Raw genomic sequence first — 27,998 nt, 5'->3', positions numbered from 1 at the left:
TTCTTTCCTCCCTCTCCTTTACAAATTAGTTTTAGCCATTATAGCATTATTTTATTCATTATAATTTTGCTTACTTTTTTTTTATTGTTGACAGTATTACAGATGTCCCCAATATCCCTCTCTCCCTTTGCCCCCCTCCAATAACCCCCTCCCCACCCCAGGCCTTCACCACACTATTGTACGTGTTCATGGGCTGTGAATGTATGCATATAAATTCTTTCATTAATCTCTTTCTGTCCCCCACACCCACCCCCACCCTTCTGAGATCTGTCAGTCTGTTCCAAGCATCCATGCCTCTAGACCTATTAATTTTTCTTACATTTTTACTACTTGACTCTCAACTTTGACTATCTATTACTATAAGGTGCAATCAGTGAGTTTATTCTATTTTTATGTTTTCTACTGTCATTCATTTTTTGTATGTATTATGGTTTCTGTATTGTTAGAGTGTGTAACAGTTACATTCCATTTAAAATCTATCATTTTCTTTTAAAAATGTTCTGTACTATTTGCTCCTTACAGTGCCTTTTGTAGTATAAGTTTTACCATGTACTAGTTGTAGCTTAGTCTTCATCTTTTTAATTTAAAAAATTTTTTTTTCTTTCATTTCTTACATGAGTTATTGCAATGCTTATTTTATCTTCTCCTGTTGACTGGCTGTCTCCTGAGCTGTTAAATTTCTGCTCTGAGATCTTTCATCCTAGCTGCATTAAAAATCTTTGAATTAATTTTCATCTACTTTGTGGTGATATTTTCTGTTGCGTTTTCTTCATCAGGGATTTTGTGCTGCCTTTTTACACTTTCTTTTGGTATTTTTGTATGGAACATATCACTTTTTTGTTATTCACATTTAAATGATACTAGTTTTTCCAAGCCACCTGTTAGAAGAGACGAAGTGGGAGGGAGAGGTGGGATAGAACATTAGAAGCAAGGTAGTTTTCCAGGTTTCTCTGCTCATGATCTCTGTCCTGTTGCTTTGATGGGTTCTTTCTTCAAAATATAACCACATTTCCTTTGCCTCTCAGTAAATTAGGCATTTAACAGGTGGGAATTACCAGCCATGAGGTCCACTAGGTCCTTACTAGCTTCTACTAATACAACTTCTGCTTTTTAAAGTGCCTGCCCAAATGTTAACAATTAGAGGCTGTACAGGAGGTCTTGTACTATTCTTTTAACTTTTTGTAAGTTTGGTGTTACAAAAGAAAAGTGCATGCCTTGCTTTTAGAAGGGTAGTACTGTCTGAGATCTGTCACTTAAAAATCACCCTCTACTTAGTTTCATGACACTTTCTAAACCTCCTTTCTCTGCTTCCTTCTGAGATTTCCCCCATTCAATTTTAGTTCTAACATTACAGTTCCCACTTAGGATAGGACTCTCTCTTTATGGGAATGAAAATTTACTGGTCCCCACTAGACTCCCTTTATACTTCCTATCCTCTCTTGCATAGTTTCCACTAGCCCCAAGTCCTTGGGGCCATATTTACTTATAATTTGGCATTTTCAGGTTTTTATTGTCTTAAACGTTCACTGAAGATAGAGACTTTTTTTCTTTTTTTTTTTAACATTTTCTTTGTAGCTCTGTGTTGAAGAAAGTAGGGAAATCTGGAAATAAATTTGCCATTTTCCTACTGAAACTTAAAGTCCAGCTTTGGATATTATTAATAAATAATCTCTAGATAATCCATTGGTCAAAGAAATCACAATGAAATATTTAAATATTTTGAACTGAAGGGTAATGAAAATGTACATACTGGTATGATTAGCTAAAGAAATGGTTAGAGAGAATTTAAAACCTTAAATGTTATTAGAAATAAAGAAAAGTATCAGTGGCATACCCATTCATCTCAACAAGTTAGAAAAATAACAGAAAAGTAAATGCAAAGAAAAATATAAGGAAATAAGAGTTAAAAACAGAATTGATGAATTAGTAAACAAATTTACCTCTATCCTGTAGGTAGGAAGACTTCAAAGGTATTTAAGAAGGATAGTGACATGATCATATTTGTTTTCCAGAAAGAGACCTCTGGCAGCAGTGTGGAGAATAGATAGAGGAGAAAAAACTAATCTGAGAAGCCAGTTAGGAGGCTTTTTCAATCACTAGTTCAGGTAAGAGATGGTGATGGTCTAATGTGGGATGGAGAGGAAGGAACATATTACAAGGATTAAATTTAAAAAAAATAAAAACAAAAAGGTTTAAGAACCATGTGCAGAAAAAAACTTGGGTATAGTTACTGGCACATGGAACTGATTGGAAATGAATAGGCCAGAGGGTTTACTAGCTTCTTTAAGGAATTGTTTTTGTAAACAAACCTCAAGCCTGGTTTACTAGTTAGGTTCAACCAGAGAAGCAGAACCAGTAGGAGATATATATGGAGAGAGATTCGGCTTACACTAGGTAAGTCTGAAATCTTTAGGGTAAGCTGTCAGCAAGGGCAGGCTGCATCTCATGGGCATGGGCTGAAGCAGCTATCCATCGGTAGAATTTCTTTTCTCTCTCTGGGAGAAACCTCAAGCCTGCTTCTAAAGCCTTTCAACTGACTGAGTTAGGCCCACCTGTATTATCCAAGATAATCTCCTAATGTCAACTGATTATGGACTTTAATTACAATTGTAATATATCTTCACAGCAACAGCTAGATTAGTGTTTGTTTGAATAACTGGCAACTAGTAGTTTTGCCACATTGACACATTGAAAAACAACATGCCTTGCCTGCAAAATCCTGTGATTATTCAACCTTTGAAACAGCTTTTATGTTACCAAACATAAAAGACTCAGTATTTGTGCTGTGTTATAAACTAGCTTCTAAGAAAGGCATACTCGCCAACATACATTCAGAATAGTGACTCATTCATACCAGGTATGAATGGTTATGCTGTCAACTGAATATGAGAGATAGATCTGCTGTTGCTGGTTGGTTGGCAGTATACACCATGTATAAAAATAGATAAATTGTTAATATATCTAAAGTTTGAGGATTCTTTGAGACATATGGATAGAGAAATTTAGTATGTAGTCGGAAATACAGGTATGAAAATCTGTAGTGGTAGGAGTTAAAAAATAAAATTTTGGGGTTCCTCAATATATAAATCCATACTTGAACTGTAGAAATGGAAAAACTTCTTAAGGATAGTATTTAAATTAAAAACAAATGAGAAGGATAATGCTATCGGGAATACTGGCATTTAAGGAAGGAAGAAGGACCAATGACTAATTAACATTTACGACAGGCAGTATGAGAGCCAAAAAAAAGTGGTTTCAAGAGAGGAAACATTCAGAGTAGATGAATTCACAGTTAAGCAGTGGGAGCTTTTCCAACAAAATCAAGAGTAAGACAAGTACTATGATATTTAGTAACTATTGTGTTTGCTAACTTCTGTTCTTCTTACAGGTTTCAGTCTACATGTTACTTCCTTGAGAAGCAGTATTTGACACCCTTCACCCCCCAAGTCTGAGTTAGGTATTTCTCTTATGTATTCCCATAGCACAGTGTACTTGCCCTGTAATAGCATGTGTCACCTGAATGACAAGTTTTATTGTTCTGTGTCTCCTATTAGAATTAAAGCGTTTTGAAGCTAATCTTTTTCACCAATGTATATACCTTCCAGGCCTAGCACAGCTCTTGGTCATATTAAGCAAATAATAAATGAAACCAAGAGCATAGAGGAGGAGCATCCAAATAAGCCTGGAAAATTAGAAAAATGTTTGTAGAAGTAAATGATGTCTTAACTGAGCTCTAACAAATATGATGAGATCAAGAATTTGGATTGAAAAGGAGGTACACAGAAATAAAAAATTTTATTCAAAGACATAAGAGAAATACTAAATGAATGAAATGTAGTAGGCTTATTGAGAAGACTCAATTTGATATGTTAGTTCTCCCAAAATTAATCTATAAATGCAATTTTAATTAAAGTCCCAATAGGGATTTCTTGAAAAGTTAATGTTAAGATTTATATGATACTTACCTGGCAGGGGAGATACCATGATCACGAAGGTGGTTTTCCCAGGGCGAGGCTTATCCACTGCCCTCTGGATGTGTTGACCCCTGCGATTTCCCCAAATGTGGGAAACTTGACTGCATAATTTGGGGGGTGGGGGGAACGTATTTATATGAAAAAATTAATGACCAGGTAAAGCCAGTATAATTTTATTTTACTTTTGTAACCAGTTTAATATAAGGAAACTGATTGATGTGATAATCACATTACCCCATTCATCTTTCCTTAATAATATTTAAAACATTTGTGAGAATCTTTATATTATACTTAGGAAAAATACGATCAAGATTGAATTAAAAGCCAGTATAATTTCTAAAAAGAGTAAAGAGGAAGGAATTGCCCTCCTTATTTTAAAACTATAACAATTATAGCATACTGTTTTTAAGTGCAGGGACAGACAGATTAATGAAGTAGAATACAGAGCCTAAAAATAAACCATGTGTGTTTATATGGAAACTTTGTAACGTCTATCTCTAACATTAAAATATAAATTTATAAATCATAATAGAAAATACAGATAAACGTGACTACATTAATCCATCAGTTTTAAAAGCAAAGTTGGGGCAGAGCAAATAGCAAAAGGATATGTTACCTATGTAAATTTAAAACAGAAAAAAAGTATGAAAAATATATACTGGGTACATGCAAATGCAGTAAAATGATCAAAACCTAGATGAGACAAATACATCCCAATTTCTGGATAGTGGTTGGTTCCCTTTAAGTAGAAAGTACAGAGAGGAATGGAATAGGTTGGTTGGGGTAGGGAGAAGAGAGAGACCTGAAAGGCTGCATATTTCAAGAAAATGTGAGAATATATTTATTTGTGCCATTGTAAAGCAAAGAAATCAGAAGATAGATAGTATTTTTTTAAAGACCTATATGAAATTTTAATGAAATGAAAATAAAGCCTAAAATTCTAAATGGGTTTATTTTTTAATTGTAATATGCTATGAAAGGAGTGAAAATACTGCACTGACCACCTTACTTGCTTATATTTCCTTTTTTGTTTCTGTGTGATACTGATTTTGCAACCCTTATATTTGCTATATTGCACTGAGTTCAAAACAGCCTTTACTGAACATAAAATCTACTGAAGAAAACTGGTATTAAGCAATATAATGAGTACTATGAAGAAGTACTGAGTGCAATGGGAGCATATAACACTGGAATCCATTCTACTCTCAGGAACATTTATTTGAGGAAGTGACAGATGAGAGCTAGGTGAAATTGGTGGTGGAAATAAGCATGGAAGAGTACTCTAAGAAATAGAGCAATTTAATTCTAATTGTGTGACTTAATCTTACCTTCAGAATGATTGTTCTCATGGTACTTAATATTCTCTCAACTACATAATTAAAATTCAACTTACTTAAGTTTATCAATCTAAGACTCAAAAAAGTTTTTTATCACCTTTCATCTCTAAAATTGAGAGATATCTTATAGTTGATGGTTTGTCAGTTTAATTGGCAAATTTCTTTATCAGGTTACATAAAATCAATATATGCCGTACCTTCATTGGCATCTTAGATTCAATGAAATGTGGAATTTATTTTTAATTTAGCCTGCTTTTAGGCCAAATTCATTTTCAACTTTCATTTTGCTATTGTAATTCACACATTTTAAAAGCATCACAGCCCGGCTGTCGTGGCTCAGTGTTTGAGCGTCGACCTATGAACCTGGAGGTCACGGGTTCACTTCCCAGTCGGCATATGCCCGGGTTGTGGGCTATTGATGTTTCTATCTCTCTCTCCCTCTCCCTTCCTGTCTGAAATAAGTAAACTCAAAAATATTTGGGGGGAAAAAGAGCATCACAATAAATCTGGTGTTTATTAGTGCTTTCTCCCTTAAGATATTTTTATTTACCTCTTATTATATACCAGATAGAATGCTAAGGGTTTTACATAAATTATCTCATACAAACTCTCCCACAGTTTGTATGAGTTAGGTGATACCCCCAACTGAAGTTTAGAGAGTTAAAAATCTCTAAACTTCCTCTAAAATGGCTTTCTCTCTCTAAGGTCACATAGTTTATATTTAAATAGTTTACATGTGATACAACGTATTAAACCTATACTTGAATGTAACTAAAGTTTACATTTAAGACTCAAGGTCACATAGTTGATATTTAAAAGATAGAGGTCAACTGTTCTGATTGCAAAGCTTATGCTCTCGATATTCACAGCTCTCTGCTGTATTCCTTTTAGAAGCAAGATTTCTGGCAGACAAATGTCAGACCCAGGACAGCTAAACTGAGAAATGTAATTTTATCTTTATTTACTTTTTTCTGTGCTTTTCAGTAAAAACTAGCTTCCTATAACATATTCACTGTATTTTGCTCCTAGAAGAAAGTAGTCAGAAAATACAAGTGGTTGTAAAATTATTGTAAAATATAAGTGGCTAATAAATTATTAAATTGTAATTTATTCTGCTTAAGAGTCAAAAGTTATTTGTAAGGAAAACAAATTTTTAGTAATTAATCACAATATTAGTGTTGCTTCATATGTTTATATTGAGTTAAGGTATAACATCTCTAAGATTATAAAATATTTTTTGTATGCTATTCATATTAGTCTTCTCAGAAGTAGTTCAAAGGAGAGCATTTCTTTAGGGTGAAAATAAAGTGTGAACTTTCTACATGAGGTCAAGCAGGGCCAAGTATAGATATCTGTATCAGGCTTACCCAGTCTATCCTCATATTAGAAGATCAGTATAATGGCTACAGGAATCTCAGTGACAGTCTTCATCAGATCTGTTTCTTGATTCATCCTGTTTCAGTCTGGCCTGTGCATACCCTTCATATTTGATGCACAGCTGTCTTATTGGGATCACACTTCACTATTTCCCTGGGAAATTTTGTCTTTCTCCTAAATTAATCTGTTTTTGCATCCCCTTTCTTCCTCCACCCCCCCCTTTTTTATTAAATATTTATTGTTCAGATTATTACATTTGTTCCTCTTTTTCCCCCCATAACTCCCCTCCACCCAGTTCCCACCCCACCCTCCTCCCTCACTCCCCACCCACTGTCCTCATACATAGGTGCACGATTTTTGTCCAGTCTCTTCCCGCATCCCCTATACCCCTTCCCCCCCAAGAATAGTTAGTCCACTCCCTTTCTGTGCCCCTGATTCTATTATAATCAACAGTTCATTCTGTTCATCAGATTATTCACTTGATTTTCAGATTCACTTGTTGATAGATGTGTATTTGTTGTTCATAATTTGTATCTTACCTTTTTCTTGTTCATCCTCTTCTTAAAGGATACCTTTCAGCATTTCATATAATACTGGTTTGGTGGTGGTGAACTCCTTTAGCTTTTTCTTATCTGTGAAGCTCTTTATCTGACCTTCAATTTGAATGATAGCTTTGCTGGATAAAGTAATCTTGGTTGTAGGTTCTTGGCATTCATCACTTTGAATATTTCTTGCCACTCCCTTCTGGCCTGCATAGTTTCTGTTGAGAAATCAGCTGACATTCCTAACGGTACTCCCTTATAGGTAACTGACTTTCTTTCTCTTGCTGCTTTTAAGATTCTCTCTTTGTCTTTTGCTCTTGGCATTTTAATTATGATGTGTCTTGGTGTGGTCCTCTTTGGATTCCTTTTGTTTGGGGTTCTCTGTGCTTCCTGGACTTGTAAGTCTATTTCTTTCACCAGGTAGGGGAAGTTTTCTGTCATTATTTCTTCAAATAGGTTTTCAAGATCTTGCTCTCTCTCTTCTTCTGGCACCCCTATAATTCGGATGTTGGTGCGTTTGAAGCTGTCCCAGAGGCCCCTTATGCTATCTTTGTATTTTTGGATTCTTCTTTCATTTTGCTTTTCTGGTTGGGTGTTTTTTGCTTCTTCGTATTTCAAATCGTTGACTTGATTCTTGCGATCCTCTAGTTTGCTGTTGGGAGTCTGTATAATATTCTTTTTTTTTTTTTTAATATATTTTATTGATTTATTACAGAGAGGAAGGGAGAGAGATAGAGAGCTAGAAACATCGATGAGAGAGAAACATCGATCAGCTGCCTCCTGCACATCTCCTACTGGGGATGTGCCCGCAACCCAGGTACATGCCCCTGACCGGAATCGAACCTGGGACCCTTCAGTCCGCAGGCCGACGCTCTATCCACTGAGCCAAACCGGTTTCGGCCTGTATAATATTCTTTATTTCAGTCAGAGTATGCTTAATTTCTAGTTGGTTCTTTATCACCACATCGAGGGTCTCATTAGATTTCTTGTAGATCTCATTAAGTTTATTGGCAGTTTCTAGAAAATTATTGAAAGACCTTAAAAGTGTGGTTTTGAACTCTATATCCAGTAGTTTGCTTTCCTCCATTTCTGTCATTTGTGTCCTTTTTCTTTGTCTCTGCGTTTTTTATGCTTCCCTATGTTGATAAAGTGGTTTTCTATGCTAAGTGTCCTCTAGGGCCCAGTGGTTCAGCCTCCCCAGTTACCTGAGGAGGACACTCTTGGTGCACCCCCTTGTGGTCTTTGTGCACAGTCTTGTTGTAGTTAAGCCTTGATTGTTGTAGGTATCACTGGGAGGAATTGGCCTCCAGGCCAATTGGTTGTGAGAATCAGCTGTGTTTGCAGTGGGAGAACTTCTGTGCTGGAGACACCCCTCTGGGGCAAGACTTGCTTCAATGGGGCTTTGGTGCTCACTGAGTCTGCCCCCTGAGTGTGGCCTTTATGTTTCCACGGAGCTGCAAACTGGATGGTCCCACTCTGACCTCTGGGCTTCCTGGCTCCTGGATCTCTAGGGAGATGCTAATCTAGCCTTTGCCTGAGGCTATCCAGCAAAAGCCTCCCTGCAGGACTTGGGCGGGGCAGGTCCCACAGGATCAATAGGGCGGGGCTAGCAGTTATGGCTGCTCTAGGTCCTGCCCTCAGAGGCTTTGCTTCTCAGTGTCCTGGTAATCAATGCAAGCACCTCGGAGAGAAAGCTGCCCTCGAGTTCCGACCGCTGCCAGACAGTCCTGCTTCTCCCGTATGAGTCTGGGTCCCTAGAGACTCTCCCGGAACTGGAGCTCAGAGCCTGAGGCTCCCCCCCGATTGAAAACAACAACCTTGCCCCAGCCGCCAGCCCACTCCGCATGCACCTCCGCACCTTAGTATTTTACTTCCGCACTGCGCCTCCTCTGAGTCTCGGTATGCTTTTCTCTTTCCTTCTAGTTGTAGAATTTCCACTCAGCCAGCCTTCCTGTGGTTCTGGATGATGTCTTCCGTCTTTTAGTTGTATTTTTGAAGTGGTTGTGCAAGGCTGCAATCTCCGGTGTTTACCTATGCCGCTATCTTGGTTCTCTCCATCCCCTTTTTTTAATGTTTAGAAGTTTTATGAGAAAAGGTCACACAGCAGGCAATTTTTTTGACACTTTGCACAAACTGAGATTGTAGTTTAGCTGGGTTTTTATGTTGGAAATAATTTTCCTTCATAAATTTGAAAGCATGCACCTTTTTTTTTTTAACACTCACCTAAGGATTGTGTTTTTGTTGTTTTTTTAATTGATTTTAGAGAGAGAAATATCCATCAATTCTCTGCTCCCCGACCAGGAATTGAATTGACAATCTTTTGGTGTATGGGATGATGATGCTCCAACCGAGCCACCCAGCCGGGACGAAAGCAGTGTTCCATTTTTAAATAGCTTTAGTGAAGCTTAATTTACATACCATAAAATTCACCCATTTTAAGTGTATGTCTGTTGTCTTTTTCCCCTTGCTTTGCTTTACTTTCTGGAAAATTTCCCCATCTTCATCTTCTAACCCTCTATTCACTTTTTCTTTCATGCTAATATGTTTTTAATTTCTAATAGTTTTTTTTTATTTCCTGAATGTTATTTTATTACAGCATACTATTCTTGTTTCATAAATGTAGTGTCCTCTCTTACCTGTGAGAATAATTTATTTTGGTGTCTCTATCCTTCACATTCTTATTTTCCCTCCAAATATATATTTTTTTAACCTGTCTTCCACTTTGGAGGCTTTCCTCAAATATGTCGTATCCTTGAATATTTTACTCATGATTCAGTTGGAGTATAAACACTGACTAGAAACTTTGAATGCATTGGTAGGGCCTGTTGACTGAGTTTCTTCATTGGGTGATTTTAATGGGGAACCTATAACATTAGAACACTTGGGTCTCTCCTCTTGGCTAATCAGGTTACCCAAACATGAGTCTTCCAAATTCCTGCCTGAGAGTAACCTTATTGCCTACCTTTTGGAAACCAAGTTGGGGATTCTGGCTTGGGGCATGTCTACATTCACCATTTAATATTTATAGTTATTTAATTCCTTGTTTTTGGATTAGTCCTGTGCTTTCAGTTGTACCAGATATCCTCTCTTCAAAGAACCTTTTACTTTTTCCAGACATTAAAACTCCCATTAAGACTTATGCAAGGATGAAGAGGCAGTTGCTCAATAATGTGGAGCTAGACAAGGGATCTAGGACTTTACCTGCTTTTCAGTTTTTCTCTGTGTTTTTCTGCACCCCCATCCTTCTGTCATCAGTTTCAGAGGTACCTAGTACTGCCACATCTCGTGCTTTTTGAGAATCCTATAGTGTAAATGCAGTTGTTTCTTATCATTCCCAACATAGCTGACTTAGAATTTCATTTTCTTGGATCTGCTATCAGTTACAACTTGTCAACTAGCTTTTCATCTTCTGAAATGTTGATGCACTTCCAGTTTTCTGTTCTCCCCTCCTTCTAGATTTATGTCTTCATTATTATTATTCCTCACTATAGTTATAGTGGAGTTTCGGAAGGAATGAAATGAGTTCCTTGTAGTTAACCAGGGTCTGTTCTTAAAAAGGCTGAGGTTTTTTATGCTTCCTTTCTAAATTCCAACCCATAAAGGAGTCCCTGTCTAATAGGTACTTAATGTTTAAATGGATGATTAAGTCTTGTTTGACATCTATAAAACACAATTGGTAACAAATTTGTACTGGAGGCTTGATTTCTTGCCCATGGACCTCTCAATAGGGCTGGTTAAGTCTCCTTATGACGTTGTACCTGGCTTTCTCTGGAGAATTAATCTAAGACAGAGCAAGACAGAAGTTGTAATGACATTAAGGCCTAGCAATGAAAGTTACATTCTGCCATTTTCATAATATCCTGTTGCACAGATCAGATGTATTCAGTGTAGAAGAGACTTACAAAAAGGTGCATATCCCATAAGGCAAGACTTATTAGGCACCACTTTGGAGACTGTCACACAAAGCTCTTGTTGCAAGCTAGAAAAAGAACACATTAAATCCCAAAGTAAGCAGAAAGTAAGAAATAATAAAGATCAGAGCAAAAATTAAATAGAAAACAAAACAGAAGCCAAAAGTTGGTTCTTCTTTAAATATTAATAAAATCAATAAATTCTTAGCAATACTAATGTAGAAAAATAGATTACTAGTATCAGGAATTAAAGAGGGGTATCACTAAAGATCCTTCAAAATTGAAAGGTTAATAAAATGTTATGAACAACTTTATACCAATTAATTTTATAACTTAAACACAACTTTATAAAAATTGACTCAAAGGGAAATCTGAATAGCCTTGTATCTATTAAAGAAATTGAAATTCATCATTCTTTCTAACAAAACCCAGTCACAAATTATTTCAGTTTTTCTTAAATGTTAGAACTTTATCAAACATTTAAGAAAAAATAATACCAATCTTGCACAAATTCATTCAGAAAACAGAAGGTAAGGAAAGGCTTTTAACTCTATTTATTTTTTAAATAATACTTTATTGTCAACTCAATTTTATAAGGCTGGTATACCGCTGATACTGACATCAATGAGAGCGAAACATCGATCAGCTGCCTCCTGCACACCCCCTACTGGGGATGTGCCCGCAACCAAGGTACATGCCCTTGACCGGAATCAAATCTGGGACCCTTCAGTCCGCAGGCCGATGCTCTATCCACTGAGCCAAACCAGTCAGGGCTGAAATATTTCATATATTGTGGTTATGTTTTTGCCATGATCCAACATTAATTACTGCTTTGTTTTATACTATTCATTTGAACCTTGACTTATTTTGATACATGTATTCCTAGTTATTTTTAAATATGGCAAATATTTCTTATTTTCTTTTTTCCCCCCACATTTGTTATTTCAGCTGTGTCCTAACATAAATTTTTAATTTTGACACACAAAAAAGCAAACTTAAAAATCCTAACCTCTTTTTTGTGGAACATTCTCTCATGTAACACCTTTAAGGTGTTTACATTGACAAAATGATTTTGCCTAGAATTAAGACTTCAATAGATCAAAAGACATGAGTAGACAATTCTTCAAAAATGAGAAAAGGAGCTCTATTGAGCTATCATGTTCTGGGCACAAGTAGGTACCTTACATTGAATCTCCACCCTAATGCTATGAATAGTAGGTATTTTTCTAATTTTACAGATAAACAGATAGAAATTCAGAGAAATCAGTGAATGCTGGACCTAGGATTAAAATCTATTTTATTTCCAAGCCTGTCCTTTTTTTAAATAATCCTAACACTGCTACCAATGAATTAAAAAAAATAAACATAGTTGAAAAACAAACATGCAGCAGTTAGTAAGTGACAAAGAATTAAAGGATAAATTTGCAACAGCAACAAAAATTTTAAATCTATTGAAAGATACATGAGAGTTATAGGGTATATTATAAAACCTTAATGAAATTTAAATGTCCTTAATAAATTCAGAAATAGGCTTGCTCATAAATTGAAAGACTATCTCACTGGTATTCTAGATTTCTAGTCAATTTTTGTAAAAAAAATTAAATAAATAAATAAAAAAGTCCTTAGTTGTATTTATACATATCTAGATTCTAGCAATTTAACTGTTGGTAATAACTCATTTCCACCAAACTCCTCTCAAGTAATATCTATATTTTATTTCTCAATTTTTTATCTGAAATCTAGTACCTGCCCATTAATTTTAATTGAATGAATATACTACACAGTTATCCATTCAATTGATGGATATTTAGGTTGTTTCCATTCTTTTTATTAAAAACAATGCTACAGTTCGGCCAGTGTTGCTCAGTGGTGGAGCATCAACCTGTGAACCAGGAGGTCATGGTTCAATTCCTGGTCAGGGCACATGCCCAGATTGAAGGCTTGATCCCAGTGTGGGGCGTGCAGGAGGCAGCCGATCAGTGATTCTCTTTCATCATTGATGTTTCTCTCCCTCTCCCTTCCTCCCTGAAATCAATAAAAATATATTTTTAAAAAATAAAAATAGAAACAATGCTACAGTAAGCATTCTTATTCATATCTCCTTTTGCAGATAAGGAATTTCTCTAGTATACATTCCAGTATAGTGGAATTGCTGAATTGGTAATTATGCGCATCTTCAAATTTACTTCTGTTATCATTTGTTCTCCTGACTGATTGTATCAGATTATATTCCTACTAGGGGCCCGGTGCACGAAATTCGTGCACTGGGTGTGAGGGGGGGGGGGGAGTGTCCCTCAGCCCAGCCTGCCCCCTCTCACATACTGGGAGCCCTCAGGCGTTGACTCCCATCACCCTCCAATCGCAGGATCGGCCCCTTGCCCAGGCCTGATGCCTCTGGCTGAGGCGTCCGGCCCGGGCAGCGGGGACCCGCAGCTGCAGTGGCCCCGCGATCGTGGGCTCCGTTTTAGGCCCAGGCAAGGGACCCCTAGCTCCTGGGACTGCCAGCTTCGACCGTGCCCAGCTCCTATCGCTGGCTCCACCCCTACTTCCTCCTATCACTGGCCAGGGCAGAAAAGGCACCTGATTCTCCGATCATGGCTGGGGGGCAGGGCAAAGGCGGCCCCAGGGCCGCCTTTGCCCTGCCCCCCAGCTCTTAGCTCCCCCCTGGGTTTCCGATCACTGTCAGTGGCAGGGGGCTTCTTCCTGCTTTCCCTTTCGCCTCCCTGCATTGTGCCTACATATGCAAATTAACCGCCATCTTGTTGGCAGTTAACTGCCAATCTTAGTTGGCAGTTAACTGCCAATCTTAGTTGGCAGTTAATTTGCATATAGCCCTGATTAGCCAATGAAAAGGGTAGCTCGTACGCCAATTACCATTTTTCTCTTTTATTAGAGTTGATAATCTTTATGAGAGCGTCCATTGGATTGTCAGTGTGTGTTACTAATCTTGATATTTTTTTACCCATCTTGATTGGTGTAAAAATGATAGCTCAGTGTTTTTGACATTTAGCTTTTCTATGAAATGCCTACCACTTTTATTGTTTTATCTTAATTTATAAGAACTTAGATACTAATCATTTGTTATGTTTACTACACATATCCTCTGCCAATCTATAACCTGGTTGTTAGGGTTTTTTTTTTTCGCTTTTCTAAATCTTATCTTTGTTTTTTATAGTTTTAATGGTTTGTAGTTTTGTATCTTGTTTAGGAAATTCTTACCTCCAAGATCAACATAGTCTATATTTTACTTTAAACTTCATTTTTCTTTTTATATTTAGTTCTCTGAATAGGAATTTGCTTTTGTGTAGAGTATGAGGTAGGTTTTCAAGTCCATTCTGCTGGTCTATGTGTCTGTCCCCACAGTCTCTTGACTTGAATAGGATTATTAAAATCATGATGATTGATAGGACTGACCTTATTCTTTAATTTTTTTAATATATTTTTATTGATTTCAGAGAGGAAGGGAGAGGGAGAGAGAGAGATGGAAACATCAATGATGAGAGAGAATCATTGATCGGCTGTCTCATGCACGCCTCACACTGGGGATCGAGCCCACAACCTGGGCATTTGCCCTGACTGGAATCAAACTGTGACTTCCTGCCCTGACCAGTTTTGCTCAGTGGATGGAGCATTGGCCTGCGGACTCAAGGGTCCCAGGTTCGATTCCGGTCAAGGGCATGTACCTTGGTTGCGGGCGCATCCCTGGTAGGGGGTGTGCAGGAGGCAGCTGATCGATGTTTCTAACTCTGTGTCCCTCTTCCTTCCTCTCTGTAAAAAATCAATAAAATATATTTTTATTTTTTTTAAAATATATTTTATTGATTTTTTACAGAGAGGAAGGGAGAGAGATAGAGAGTTAGAAACATCGATGAGAGAGAAACATCGATCAGCTGCCTCCTGCACATCTCCTACCAGGGATGTGCCCGCAACCTAGGTACATGCCCTTGACTGGAATCGAACCTGGGACCTTTCAGTCCTCAAGCCGATGCTCTATCCACTGAGCCAAACCGGTTTCGGCTAAAATATATTTTAAAAAAAAACTGTGACTTTCTGGTATATAGGTTAACAATCAACCACTGAGCCATGCTGGCCGGGCACTGACCTTATTCTTAAAAATTGTTTAGGATATTTAAGTTTTACTCATTTTTTGTATTAATTTCCATCTCAGCTTAAGGTAGGAAAGGTTGTATCCTGTTGGTATTTTGATTGAAATTGCTTTGAATTTGCAGATTAATTTGGGGATAATTTACATGAATTGGGTATATTACTCCATGTATTTACATCTTCTGTAATACCTTTCAAGAGTAAAGATATCTATTCCCTCAATAGGTCTCATACATCTTTTGTTTGTATTTCATTTCAAGTACCTTATATTTTATGTTGTGATTTTAAGTGTTTTTTATTACATTTTAAGTTGGTTAGTAATATATAAGAATATATTATTTTCATATGTTGATTTTAAATCTAGCAACCTTGCTGAACTCTCTTATTAATTCTGTAATTTATCTATAGAATATTAGGTTTTCTGGGTAGACAGTCATATTGTAGAGAATAATAATTTTGTTTCTCCCTTTTCATTCTCTTTACCTTTTTTGTTTTTTAACTTAAATTACTGTGCTAGGTAGGACTTCCTATTAACTGAAGTTGAATTTGAAATTTGCCATCAATTTTTGGTAGAACTTTTTTTAAATGTATTTTTATTATTGGCATAATACAGATGTCCTCCATTTCCCGCCCTTTGCCCCCCTCCATCCTGCCCCTAACCTACCCCAGGCCTTCACTATTGTCTGTGTCCATGGGCTATGCATATAAGTTATTTGATTAATCTCTTCCTGCCCTCCCACACCCCGCCCCCTCCCTCTGAGATCTGTCAGTCTGTTCCATGCATCCATGTCTCTGGACCTATTTTGTTCATCAGATTATTTTGTTCATTAGATTCGACATATAAGTGAGATAATGTGATATTTGTCTTCTTTGACTAGCTTATTACACTTAGCATAATAATCTCCGGGTCCATCCATGCTGTCACAAAGGGTAAGAGATCCTTCTTTATTACAGCCACATAGTATTCCATAGTGTAATGTACCACAATTTTTATATCTGCTCATCTACTGCTGGGCATTTGGGCTGTTTCCAGATCTTAGTTATTGTAAATAATGCTATATAAACATAGGAGTGCATATCTTTATTTTTTTAAAAAGTTATCTTGCCCTAATCGGTTTGGCTCAGTGGATAGAGCATCAGACTTCGGACTCAAGGGTCCCAGGTTTGATTCCGGTCAAGGGCATGTACCTTGGTTGCGGGCACACCCCCAGTAGGGAGTGTGCAGGAGGCAGCTGATCGATGTTTCTCTCTCGTTGATGTTTCTAACTCTCTATCCTTCTCCCTTCATCTCTGTAAAAAATCAATAAAATATATTTTTTTAAAAATTTATCTTATTGTTCAAGGCATTACATATGTCCCCCTCTTTCACCCCTTCCACCCTCACTGGTAGACAGTGGGCATGTTTTTTAATTTCTAGTGTAGCACATAATAGCAGTCGGTAAGTATGTGTTTAAGAAATGTGTGAAAGTGATATACTAACCATTGGTGAAGCTCTTCCAGTACCAAAAGCAAAGATTAAGAAATCGTGCTGGTTGACTGTTAGAAAACTGCAACTGTAGCTAGATAACATTGGGCAGATACCCCTTACTATTGTTACTATCTATCGCTTTCATTAGCCCTAATAACATTTAACACAGCTATCTACTCAAATCTGTACAAAACAGGGAAAGCTCTCACTAGAATACATAAAACAGTCTAGAGTGGCATTGAAAGCTTTAAGAAATAATACATAACTTTCTCATTTGCTAAGGGTCTCAAGGCTTCTTTGTCCCTTTACAGGTCTTGTCTCACACCCAGAACACTTCTCTGTACGTGTAGTAGAGAATGGAATGATTCAGTTACCATGATGAAAGAGAGAGATTATAAAAACTGTAGGTCTTAGCTTTTTTGTTCTTGTGCTTGTCTTTCAGTCAAACAGAGGTCAAATTGAAACTGCTTAATTTTGGAAATATTTTTCTAAGTATATAAGTATACATAAAGGATTATTTTAATTCTATAATTAGTTCATTATCATGGAGCTGAGATTGTTTCTGAATTTTTTTAAGGAAGCATTAATTTGTACTATTTGTGCTTTTCTTCCTAGTTTCTGCCACTGCCTTCTACAAAGCACAACCTGTAATTCAGTTCATGTGTGAAGTTCTTGACATTCATAATATTGACGAGCAACCAAGACCTCTGACTGATTCTCATCGGGTAAAATTCACCAAAGAGATAAAAGGTGAATTAATTAGCATTTGGAACAACTTAACTATAAAATTCATGAGTATGACAAACTTATTGAAAATTTTTTTAATTATAATTTATTCATGTAACATTACCAGTAAAATAAAGATCAGTTATAAAATATTCATTACAATAACAGCTTAGTGTTTCAGTGACAGAAGTACCAAGTAGTGGGATTAATAGCAATAGCAGCTAATTTTTTGTTAATACTTTCTTTTATTAGCTGAAGGTGTAAGAGTGTCTCACCTTCACAATGGAAATGCTTCTATAATACTGTTAAAAATAGAAAGGTTATTTCAAAAACACTGGTACTTCAGAATTGGAATCATTCTTTGAATAAATTCTAATACAATGACTTTCTTATTTTTCTGAAATGATAGCAGAATATTTTATTCCTTAGAAAATTTATGGATAAGGGGCTAGTCTGTTTCATGTGTTCTAGAGTTGGAACTTAGTTATTTTATGTACATTATACAGTTGATCATTGATCTTGCCTTTTTTAATTAGTAACTAAAATTTGTATAGTGGTCTTGCATCATATGTATGTTTTACTGATTTAATTCATCTCTACATGGTCTTCCCCCAAAAAATAATTTTAATATTGTTCTAAAGTATATATTTTGTATATATTTAACTTTTTATATGTATGTACATTCCTGTATACATTTAAAAATGCATATACAGTTTTATATGCAGACCTACATACACTAATTTTTTTCAGCAATTTAAGGGAATTTTCAAGAGCAGTTTTGTTTAAGAGTAGTAGCTGAGTGCATCTGCTTGCTCTAGTAGTCAATCATTCTTTGCCATTTAGTAACCAGGAAAGAGGTAATTGTTGTAATAAAGCATTACAAGGAAAATCTTTCCTGCTTTGAAAATAAGCATCCATTTATCTCAAGTAATTGAAGTACCAAAATAAGAAAATGTACTCTACTGCAATCATACCATTATCCTTTCATAATCTGTATTAACTGCACAGTTAGCATTGTTGGGAGATAGTGCATTACCCGCCATTAATAAGTGATCATCTAAATGCCATGGTTTCCCGTGGAGTTGCTGCTTAGTTACCACCTCTGATATAATGAAGTCACTTAGATTATTTTGCGGTAACTATGCTATCAACTCATATCACCACTTTATCACAGAAAATACAAGATGTACAGAACAAGGATTCAACTGCTGCCCGAAGAGCATGGACTCGATCTTAACTTCAACTGCTCAGGGGTCTAAAGAAATGACTGAAAAAATGACTAGAAAGCATTATAAAGTTGATGTTATAGTGAAGGTAAAGCCAAGTTTATAGGTTAAATATTTGACTTATTAAAGCCAATTTTTTTTGTTGTTGTTGGATGGAGGGTTTTGGGTGGGGGGGGACCTGGGCAGAGAATTATGTAATCCATTTTTTTTTAAATTTCGACTTTCTCCTAACCCTGGGTTTGGGTCTAATCCGTAGGAACCTATAACCCTAGATTTGAGGTAGAAAAATCTGAATTGAATCTAATTAACAAGCTAATGATTTTTTTCTCCAAAATCAAGAAGGCTTTTTTTTTTTTAAAGATGGCTCTTCAAAGTACATCGAGTATTACTACCACAGTAACTCAAAAAAATCAAAGTTATGCCCTGGCTGGTTTGGCTTAGTGGATAGAGCGTTGGCCTGAGGACTGAAGGCTCCTGGGTTCAATTCCGCTCAAGGGCACATGCCTGGGTTGCGGGCCCAATCCCCAGTAGGGGTGTGCAGGAGGCAGCTGATCAATGATTCTCTCTCATCATTGATGTTTCTATCTCCCTCTCCCTCTCCCTTCCTCTCTGAAATCAGTAAAAATATTTTTAAAATCTTTTTTAAAAATCAAAGTTATGTGTTTTGTGCTATATATTTCAGTTTAATTTTTAGCTGGCAAGAGGAATTTGATGAAAACCTAAATAGTGATACAAAGTATGATATAATGAATAAGTTTCCTTAGTATATTCCTTTGGTTCCATTTGAACTTTTTCCTAAATATTAAGGTGGTTTCTTTGTGCAATAATTCATAGTTAAACAGCAAAATATTGGGGGAAGTGAATGGTAAAAGTACCATATATGTAAGAGTACCAATTTATTTTTTGTCCAAACTTACATATTAGGCTTGTAGAACCTTATTAATAAATTTTTTAATTCAAGAGGAAGACTTATAAACAAATTGCTAAGTGATGTAAGATAACAGAAATTGGTTTTAAATTTTCTATTGTATTTTTCCCCTGAACATAACTTTTGACATCTTACATACTTTAAATTATTGATATCTCCTTCTTTTAAGGCATTCCCTTGATAATATTTTATTTTCTACTCTCCTTAATAATACAGAGGCATAGTAAATGCTCTAATTGATCTGAAATTTTAGTTTTATAAAGGTAATTATTAAAAAACTATTTCTCACTGATTTAATTAGGTACTCAAAAACGCATACCAATCTGGTACAGTGACACTGTGTTCATTTAACATCTTAATTTTTGGTGATATATCAGAAGAAAACCCTACTATGAGTGAACTTTATGTTTGGTTCTATAATTAGTAATTAGATAGGAAAATAAGTTATAATATATCAGGGTTTCTCAACTTTGGCCCTGTTGATGTTTGGATGGGATGATTCTTTATCATGGCACAGGGTGGGAGTTAATGCTACCTTGTGCATTGTAGGATATTTAGAAGCATCCCTGGATCTAAGTGTCCCTAAATCTAGCATCCACTAGATGCCATAGCACCCTGCAGTTGTGACAATAAAAAATGTCTGTATAGTACAGCATATAATTAATTATAATTAATATTAATTATATTATATTAATTAAATATATCATTATTTATTTAGATATTGTTTATATATTACTATAATATTAATTATAATTATATTAAATATAATTAATAATACTGTAATAACTTTGTATGGTGCCAGTTGGGTACTTGAAATATTGGGGGATCATTTTGTAAAGTATGTAATTGTCTAAACACTATGCTGTACAACTGAAACTAAAACAAAATAATATTGAACATAAACTGTAATTAAAAAATAATTTTTTGTTAAGTCTCCAAACATTTCCAAATGTTTCCTGGAGGGCAAAATTACCTCGGTTAAGAATCACTGCACTATAGGAATCACAGATATAAAAGGGAAATAATACAAAGGTAACTATGAGTACTACCAGGGAACTAAAAGTTTCCTTCCATCTACCCATTTTTAGATTCCCACCTTTGGAGTGTAGGCCATAGAAGTGGAGTTACTAATCTGTGAGCAGTAACCACTGTATGTGTTTAACTCCTCTAGGTAGCTCTAAAACCATTGGCCAATACAGTAGCCATTAGCAAACATAGCTATTTGAATTTAAACTTGTTAAAATTAAATTTTCAGTTTCTCAAAGTAGCTATACACTTGATGTACTCAGTAACACATTGATAGTGATTACCATATTAGCACAGATATCAAATATTCCATCATTTCAGAAAACTGTTGGACAGCACTGCTTAAGAAAATGTATCCCAAAGAATTTCAGCCAATGATTTAAAAGTTCTTCTTTCCCTTTCTAAAGCAGGTATATATCCTCAAACCCCTAGAGTCCACAAATGGGCTACAAGAATCCAGGAACATAAAAAATCACATGTTCAATTATGTGCCTTTTCCCAAGTTTATTGCTTTCATCGGATTCTCAAAGAAGTCAGTGATTCCATAAGAAAGTAGGAATCACCTGATCTAGGATTCTTTTGGTTGCATTTGAATTCTAATAGTATTAAAAGCTGTGTCACTATATTATACTTCATCAAAATTGTCACTCCACTTAACATTAAAAGGGCCAGGATTTTTTTTTTCCTTCCTGCTTTAAAAAGCTCTGAAGGACTTCATTCTTGAACTTTACCAAATTCTGATCTTCACTCAGTAAGTGAACAAGGTTTTTATTAATGGAGAACTTTGTCCCATGATCTACAAGCTTTGTAGATTTTATGATATTATTTTTTAATGTGTAGAGCTTGACATGATAGAGAAGATGTTTGGAGTTAAGCCTATTGTAATTGTAACCATTATTTGCAATGTTTTATATAAAATCCTTTATTAATATCACATTGCTTTTATCACAGATTTTCTGTTTAGAATTTGAGTTTTTATAGTAGTGAACAGATTTGGTAGCTCTAAATATTTTACATTTGACAGTTCTGTAACCTTGTTTTTCTTGTTGGGAACAGGTCTGAAGGTTGAAGTGACTCATTGTGGAACAATGAGACGGAAATACCGTGTTTGTAATGTAACAAGAAGGCCTGCCAGTCATCAAACGTAAGAAAAGCTGGTGTTTGTCAGCAGAGATGATGTGAGGCAGCTTGCTCTAGTTAAAGGATTGGGAGTGTTGCTGGCTCATAATGAGATAAGAGTTGTTAATGTGTACTTTTTTTTTTTTTCAGCTTTCCTTTGCAGTTAGAAAATGGCCAAACTGTGGAGAGAACAGTAGCACAGTATTTCAGAGAAAAGTACACTCTTCAGCTGAAGTACCCACACCTTCCCTGTCTGCAAGTGGGGCAAGAGCAAAAACATACATATCTGCCACTAGAAGTAATGTGTTTAGGCTGCTTATTAATATCTTCTTATTCATCGTTCTGTTGTGGTCTTTTATGGCCTATAACTTTATATACTCAGATTTATTTTATTCTAAATTTTTGATAATAAAATAATATGGAAAAAATTTATCCACAGTCCTACCACTCTAAATGTCACCACTGTTAGCATTTTGGTACACTTCTTTTCAGCCTTTTTATTCAAGTTTTTAAATTTTACCTCTTATACTGTAAAGCAGTATTGTTTACTATTTTACTTAATATGATATTAAAAAGTAATAGTTTGATGAAGTATATTAAAAATATAATTTCATATGTAATTGGCACTGAGATTTAAAAAAGGATATATACATCTAGTACAAAACTTTTTTTTATTTATAGGTCTGTAATATTGTGGCAGGGCAACGATGTATCAAGAAGCTAACGGACAATCAGACTTCCACTATGATCAAAGCAACAGCAAGATCTGCACCAGATAGACAAGACGAAATTAGTAGATTGGTTAGTACTTAACCTTAGAAATGGGAATTAAAAATATATTAGGGTGAGCTACTAAAGAACCATGTCCTTATCAGCTTATACCTAATTACCATTTTATGAACTATGAGAGTTACAAGGGATCATGGAAGTAATATAGTGGTGTTCTGGGGGTAAACTTTAGTAGGTTCTATGAGAAAGGTTAGACCCTTTTAATTTAATCCCAAACTCTTTAATTAGATACAGAACAGATTCAGAACTAATGTTTCAATTTAGTGAACAGGAACTTTATTGCCTCCCACCTAAAAGAGGAGGGGAAAAGGAAGAAAAGTAAAGCTATCATGATTAGCGATAGTGAGAGGTTTAACATTCATCGTAGGATTGCTTAACCCCCAATATCAGACTGACAACTACAGGATGAACAAAGAAATACTAAAATTTCCTGTGATAGAGGACTGGATAAAGATGTACATATACACAATGGAACACTACTTAGTCATAAGAAAGGATGAAATAGCCCCATTTGCAACAACATAGATAGACCTTGGGAACATTATGCTAAGTGAAATAAGTCAGAAAAAGCTAAGAACTATATGTCACTCATATGTGGGATATAAAACTGAAACTCATGAACCCAAACAGCAGTGGTGATTGACAGGGAAGACGGGTGGGGAGAGAAGAGGGTTCTAATATAAGGTGACAAAAGAAGATTTGACTTCGGGTGGTGGTCACACGGTACAATATACAGATCTTATAGAATCCCACATCTGAAACCTATATATACGTTCATGTTGACCAATGTCACCCCAGTCAATTTAATAAATAAAAAAATATTTTTCAAGGAATATCAGATGGCTCTCACCACGTAGGGTTTCTAAGCTCTCCCATTGTTCTAAATGGGGAGGAAGGAAGAGTTATCAATACCACTTTATAAAACTGATGTAATAAGGAAAAATGAAAAATAAAAGGCACCTGGATCTTACATTCTTTTTTCTTTAAATAAAGCACTTAATTTTTTTTTTTTTTTAGAGAGATTTGTGTTCCACTCATTTATGTGTTCAGCAATTGGTTGATTCTTATATTATATGTGTCCTGACAGGGATCAAACTCACAACCTTGTTGTATTGGGACGATACTCTAACCAACTGAGCTACCTAGCCAGGCTATATTATGTTCTTCTTTAGCATCATTTAAATTGTCCAAGTGAAGAGAAAAAGTATGGAAATATGAATATTACCTAAAATAACTTAAAAGCACTTTCAAAATCAATCTTTTTTAAAAATATTTTTTATTGGTTACAGAGAGAGAAAGGGAGAGGGCAAGAGATAGAAACATCATTGATGAGAGAATCATTGAAGAGATTCTTTTTACATATTTAGATTATATACGTTACTTTTAATGGATTGTTACTCAAAAACTTGAACAATCACCTTGTTTGATCTTTACCCTGAGACGAAGTAAATGTTTGAAAAACAGTTAAAAATATATATATATAAATATCCTATCTAATAATAGACAAACATGGTAATTAACCATACCTCTGCTACGCTTCCCATTGGCTAATCAGGATATGCAAATTAACTGCCAACAAAGATGGCGGCCGGCAGCCACACAGCTGAAGCAAACATGAGGCTTGCTTGCTCCAGTAATGGAGGAAGCCAAGGTTTCCCGCCTGCGGCGGCCCAGCTCTGAGCTCTGGATGCAACAATGTTGCAATTATAGAAGCTAAACAAACCCTAGGTACCTGCTTTCAGCCGGCCTGGCCTCAGAGCTGGGAGCCCCAGTGATGGCAACAATGTTTCAATTATAGAAGCTAAACAAAACCCAGATACCTGCTTTCATCCAGCCACGGCCTTAGAGCAGGAGCCGGCTCTCAGCTCCAGTGACAGCTATAGAAGGTAAATAAATCCCAGAATAATAATAATAAAAAAAAGGCTGGGCGCTTCAGTTGCTGGCCAGCCTGAAAACGGCCCTCAGCCCCTCACCCAGACTGGCCAAGCACCCCAGTGGGACCCCCACCCTGAAGGGGGTGTGACCAGCTGAAAACAGCCATCAGCCCCTCACCCAGGCTGGCCAGGCACCCAAGCGGGACCCTCGCCCTGATCCGGGACACCAACAGCAGAAAGACTGGGAATGACTGGTAACTATGACACACACTGACCACCAGGGGGCAGACTCTCAAAGCAGGAGCTACCCCCTGGTGGTCAGTGCACTCCCACATGGGGGGGCTCTGCTCAGCCACAAGCCAGGCTGATGGCTGCCAGTACAGCAGTGGTGGTGGGAGCCTCTCCTGCCTCCTCAGCAGCGCTAAGGATGTCTGACTACAGCTTAGGTCTGCTCCCTGCTGGCAAGTAGACATCTCCTGAGGGATGCTGGGCTGCCAGAGGGATGTCTGATTGCCATCTTAGGCCCAATCCCCCGGGGAGCATGCCTAAGCCAGCAAGTGGTCACCCCCGAGGGGTCCCAGACTGCAAAAGGTCACAGGCCGGGCTGAGGGACCCCCTACCCCCAAGTGCACAAATTTTTGTGCACCGGGCCTCTAGTATATAATAAAAGCATAATATGCTAATTAGACTGGACAGCCAAATGACCTTCCAGCTATCATTCTGGATGTCATTCCAGACGTCCTTCCGGATAGAGCCATGGGGCTGAGACAGAGGCAGTTAGGGTTGGTCAAGCAGGCAGGCAGGCGAGCATTTAGGGGTGATCAGGCAGGCACACAGAGTGGTTGGGGCAATCAGGCACGCAGAGGTGGTTAGGGTGATCAGACTGGCAGGCAAGTGGTTAAGGATGATGAGGTAGGAAGGTGAGCGGTTAGGGGTGATGAGGCAGACAGGCAGCGGTGGTTAGGGGTAATCAGGCAGGCAGACAGATGAGAGGTTAGGTGCCAGTGGTCCCGAATTACAAGAGGAATGTCCGACTGCCACTTTAGGCCCCATCCCACAGGGTTGTGAGAGGGTGCACCGGGCCTCTAGTGTCTGTGTGTGTGTGTGTGTGTGTGTATTTGTGTATATAGCATGCTATAAACATGAATTGCACTCTGAGATCCAAGTCTACACTGAATTACGACAGATTCTTTATATGTATGAATAGATATAAAAATTATAATCTGTATTTCCTACTGGCTTTCTTACCTGTCTCAAGTGTATCCCATTAAGTAAATTTTGCAACATGGTACTTTTTATCTGAAAATATTGAAGTAAAATTTTTAAATACATTTTTTATTGATTTGAGAGAGAGGTAGAGAGAAACATCGATGAGAGTGAAACATTAATTGGCTGCCTTCTGCACACCCCCTACTGGGGATTGGGCTGGAAACCCAGGCATGTGCCCTGACCAGGAATCAAACCGTGACCTCCTGGTTCATGGGCCCACGGTCAACCATGGAGCCACACCATCTGGGCTTGAAGTAAATTTTATATAAATTATAAATCAAATAATTGGGAGAAAGCCATAATAATTAGAGGAAAAATTGTTATCAATATTTGCTATTCTACATATCAATATTTGCTATTCTACATAGTTTTTTTTTTTTTTAGATTCTTTTTTTTTTAAATATATTTTATTGATTTTTTACAGAGAGAAAGGGAGAGAGAGAGTTAGAAACATCGATGAGAGAGAAACATCGATCAGCTGCCTCCTGCACATCTCCCACTGGGGATGTGCCCGCAACCCAGGTACATGCCCCCAACCGGAATCGAACCTGGGACCCTTCAGTCCGCAGGCTGACGCTCTATCCACTGAGCCAAACCGGTTTCGGCTTCTACATCGTTTTAATAGTATATTTTAGGCTAGGTATTTCTTTCTCTTGCAATCTCTACACCACCCTCTCCAAAATATATTATGTTTAATCATATAAAATTACCATTTTCGTGTGCCATAAATAGTTGAAATTTCTTATTATTCAATCTAATACATTTAAATTTTCTATAAATTACCAGTAGGTTCACAGACTTCCTGCAATCATTTATGATCTGTGACCCCGGGTTAAGATTCTCTGCTCTATAGCTTAGGGTACCATTAACAAAACCTATTGTAAAACATGTTGACACAGTGAAAGGAAAAAAAAAATAGAGAACTCTAATACGTAAAGCAGGAGATTTGGAGCAATTTTTTTTTTTTTTAAGTAACTACTAACTTTCTGCTCTTAGGTAAGAAGTGCAAATTATGAAACAGATCCATTTGTTCAGGAGTTTCAATTTAAAGTTCGGGATGAAATGGCCCATGTAACTGGACGCGTACTTCCAGCACCTATGCTCCAGTATGGAGGACGGGTAAACCTCTTGGTAGTTTTTAATTACAAAAATAACAGTTTCTATGTATGGAGATTTCTAAGTCTTGAATTTGAAAATGTTTTATTGTTTCAACATTTTTTTGTTTCAAGGTGTCTTCGCTTGGGTTTAGAGCTTTTTTCTATGATAACAAAGTATAAATAATATTGATTTAGAATAATCTATTCCATGTAGAATATTAGATATATATATCAGCTATTGAAATAAACTATATTAAGTGTTTGTTCTTTTCTGCTGTATTTCTATTTCTCCTTTTTCTGTAGAATCGAACAGTAGCAACACCAAGCCATGGAGTATGGGACATGCGAGGGAAACAGTTCCACACAGGAGTTGAAATCAAAATGTGGGCTATAGCTTGTTTTGCCACACAGAGGCAGTGCAGAGAAGAAATACTGAAGTAAGTCTTGTCATTAGTTTGGCTTTGAAACCATTTTGTTTTTAAATTTTGTATTTCAGTTTTAAATTATTCAACTAATGGTCTAACCCATGTTGCCTCAGTATGACATGTACTTAATTGCTGAGCCTTTAAAAATGTTTCTTCTCAATATTTTGATGAAGATTTCTGAATTTGTTAGTCATCATAAATTCACTAATTCATTCTTGTAGACATCCTAATACAGTGGTCGGCAAACTGCGGCTTGCGAGCCACATGCGGCTCTTTGGCCCCTTGAGTGTGGCTCTTCCACAAAATACCGACTTCTGCGCATGGGCCACGAAGTTTCAATCGCACTGTACGTGCGCGCCCGCACATGGTATTTGTGGAAGAGCCACACTCAAGGGGCCAAAGAGCCGCATGTGACTCGCGAGCTGCAGTTTGCCGACCACTGTCCTAATAGACTAGCTTAGGTGGTATAGCAGGAGCATCATTGACTGTAGTGGCAACTACGTTTAATTCCCAACTTTGCTACTTCCTAGCTTTATTACCATGGATAATTTTTTAATCTCATTATGTTTCAATGTTTACCTTTTTAGAATAGAGATAATAGTACTAAATAAGATTCTTATTTCTCATTCGAGTTCCTTGAAAGAGTGGCTTAACTCCTCATTTCCACTTCCTTACTTTTGAAAGTTTGGCCTCCATCTCCACCATTTTCCCTCTATCCCAGATTTTTCCCCTCAATTTGTAAGTGCTCGCCAATCTTCTGTTTAAATTTGTAAGAAACACCCAGCCGGCATGGCTCAGTGGTTGAG

The 27,998-nt window shown here is 36.8% G+C and overlaps 1 protein-coding gene and 1 pseudogene across 12 annotated transcripts in view; both read left to right on the top strand.

Annotated features, from left to right (window-relative positions):
* Nucleotides 1–27,998, top strand: part of AGO3 (argonaute RISC catalytic component 3) — a 119,859-nt gene that overhangs the window by 51,843 nt on the left and 40,018 nt on the right. For 8 of the 12 annotated variants that reach the window (XM_059690199.1, XM_059690200.1, XM_059690204.1 and 5 more), the window contains 6 exons: nt 17,329–17,463; nt 21,676–21,763; nt 21,889–22,036; nt 22,420–22,539; nt 26,667–26,789; nt 27,071–27,204. In XM_059690199.1, the coding sequence (XP_059546182.1) occupies nt 17,329–17,463; nt 21,676–21,763; nt 21,889–22,036; nt 22,420–22,539; nt 26,667–26,789; nt 27,071–27,204 (748 nt within the window). Of the gene's footprint in view, nt 1–2,017; nt 2,106–3,388; nt 3,458–17,328; nt 17,464–21,675; nt 21,764–21,888; nt 22,037–22,419; nt 22,540–26,666; nt 26,790–27,070; nt 27,205–27,998 lie in introns of those variants that run through there. The other 4 variants (XM_059690207.1, XM_059690208.1, XM_059690210.1 and 1 more) reach the window with 4 other exon arrangements.
* Nucleotides 3,958–4,093, top strand: LOC132232226 (U1 spliceosomal RNA; annotated as a pseudogene).

Source organism: Myotis daubentonii, chromosome 3, assembly GCF_963259705.1.
Source record: "Myotis daubentonii chromosome 3, mMyoDau2.1, whole genome shotgun sequence".
NCBI classification, from domain to species: Eukaryota; Metazoa; Chordata; class Mammalia; order Chiroptera; family Vespertilionidae; genus Myotis; species Myotis daubentonii.
The sequence above is the reverse complement of the archived record's forward strand: the minus strand, read 5'-3'. Positions and strand labels throughout refer to the sequence as shown.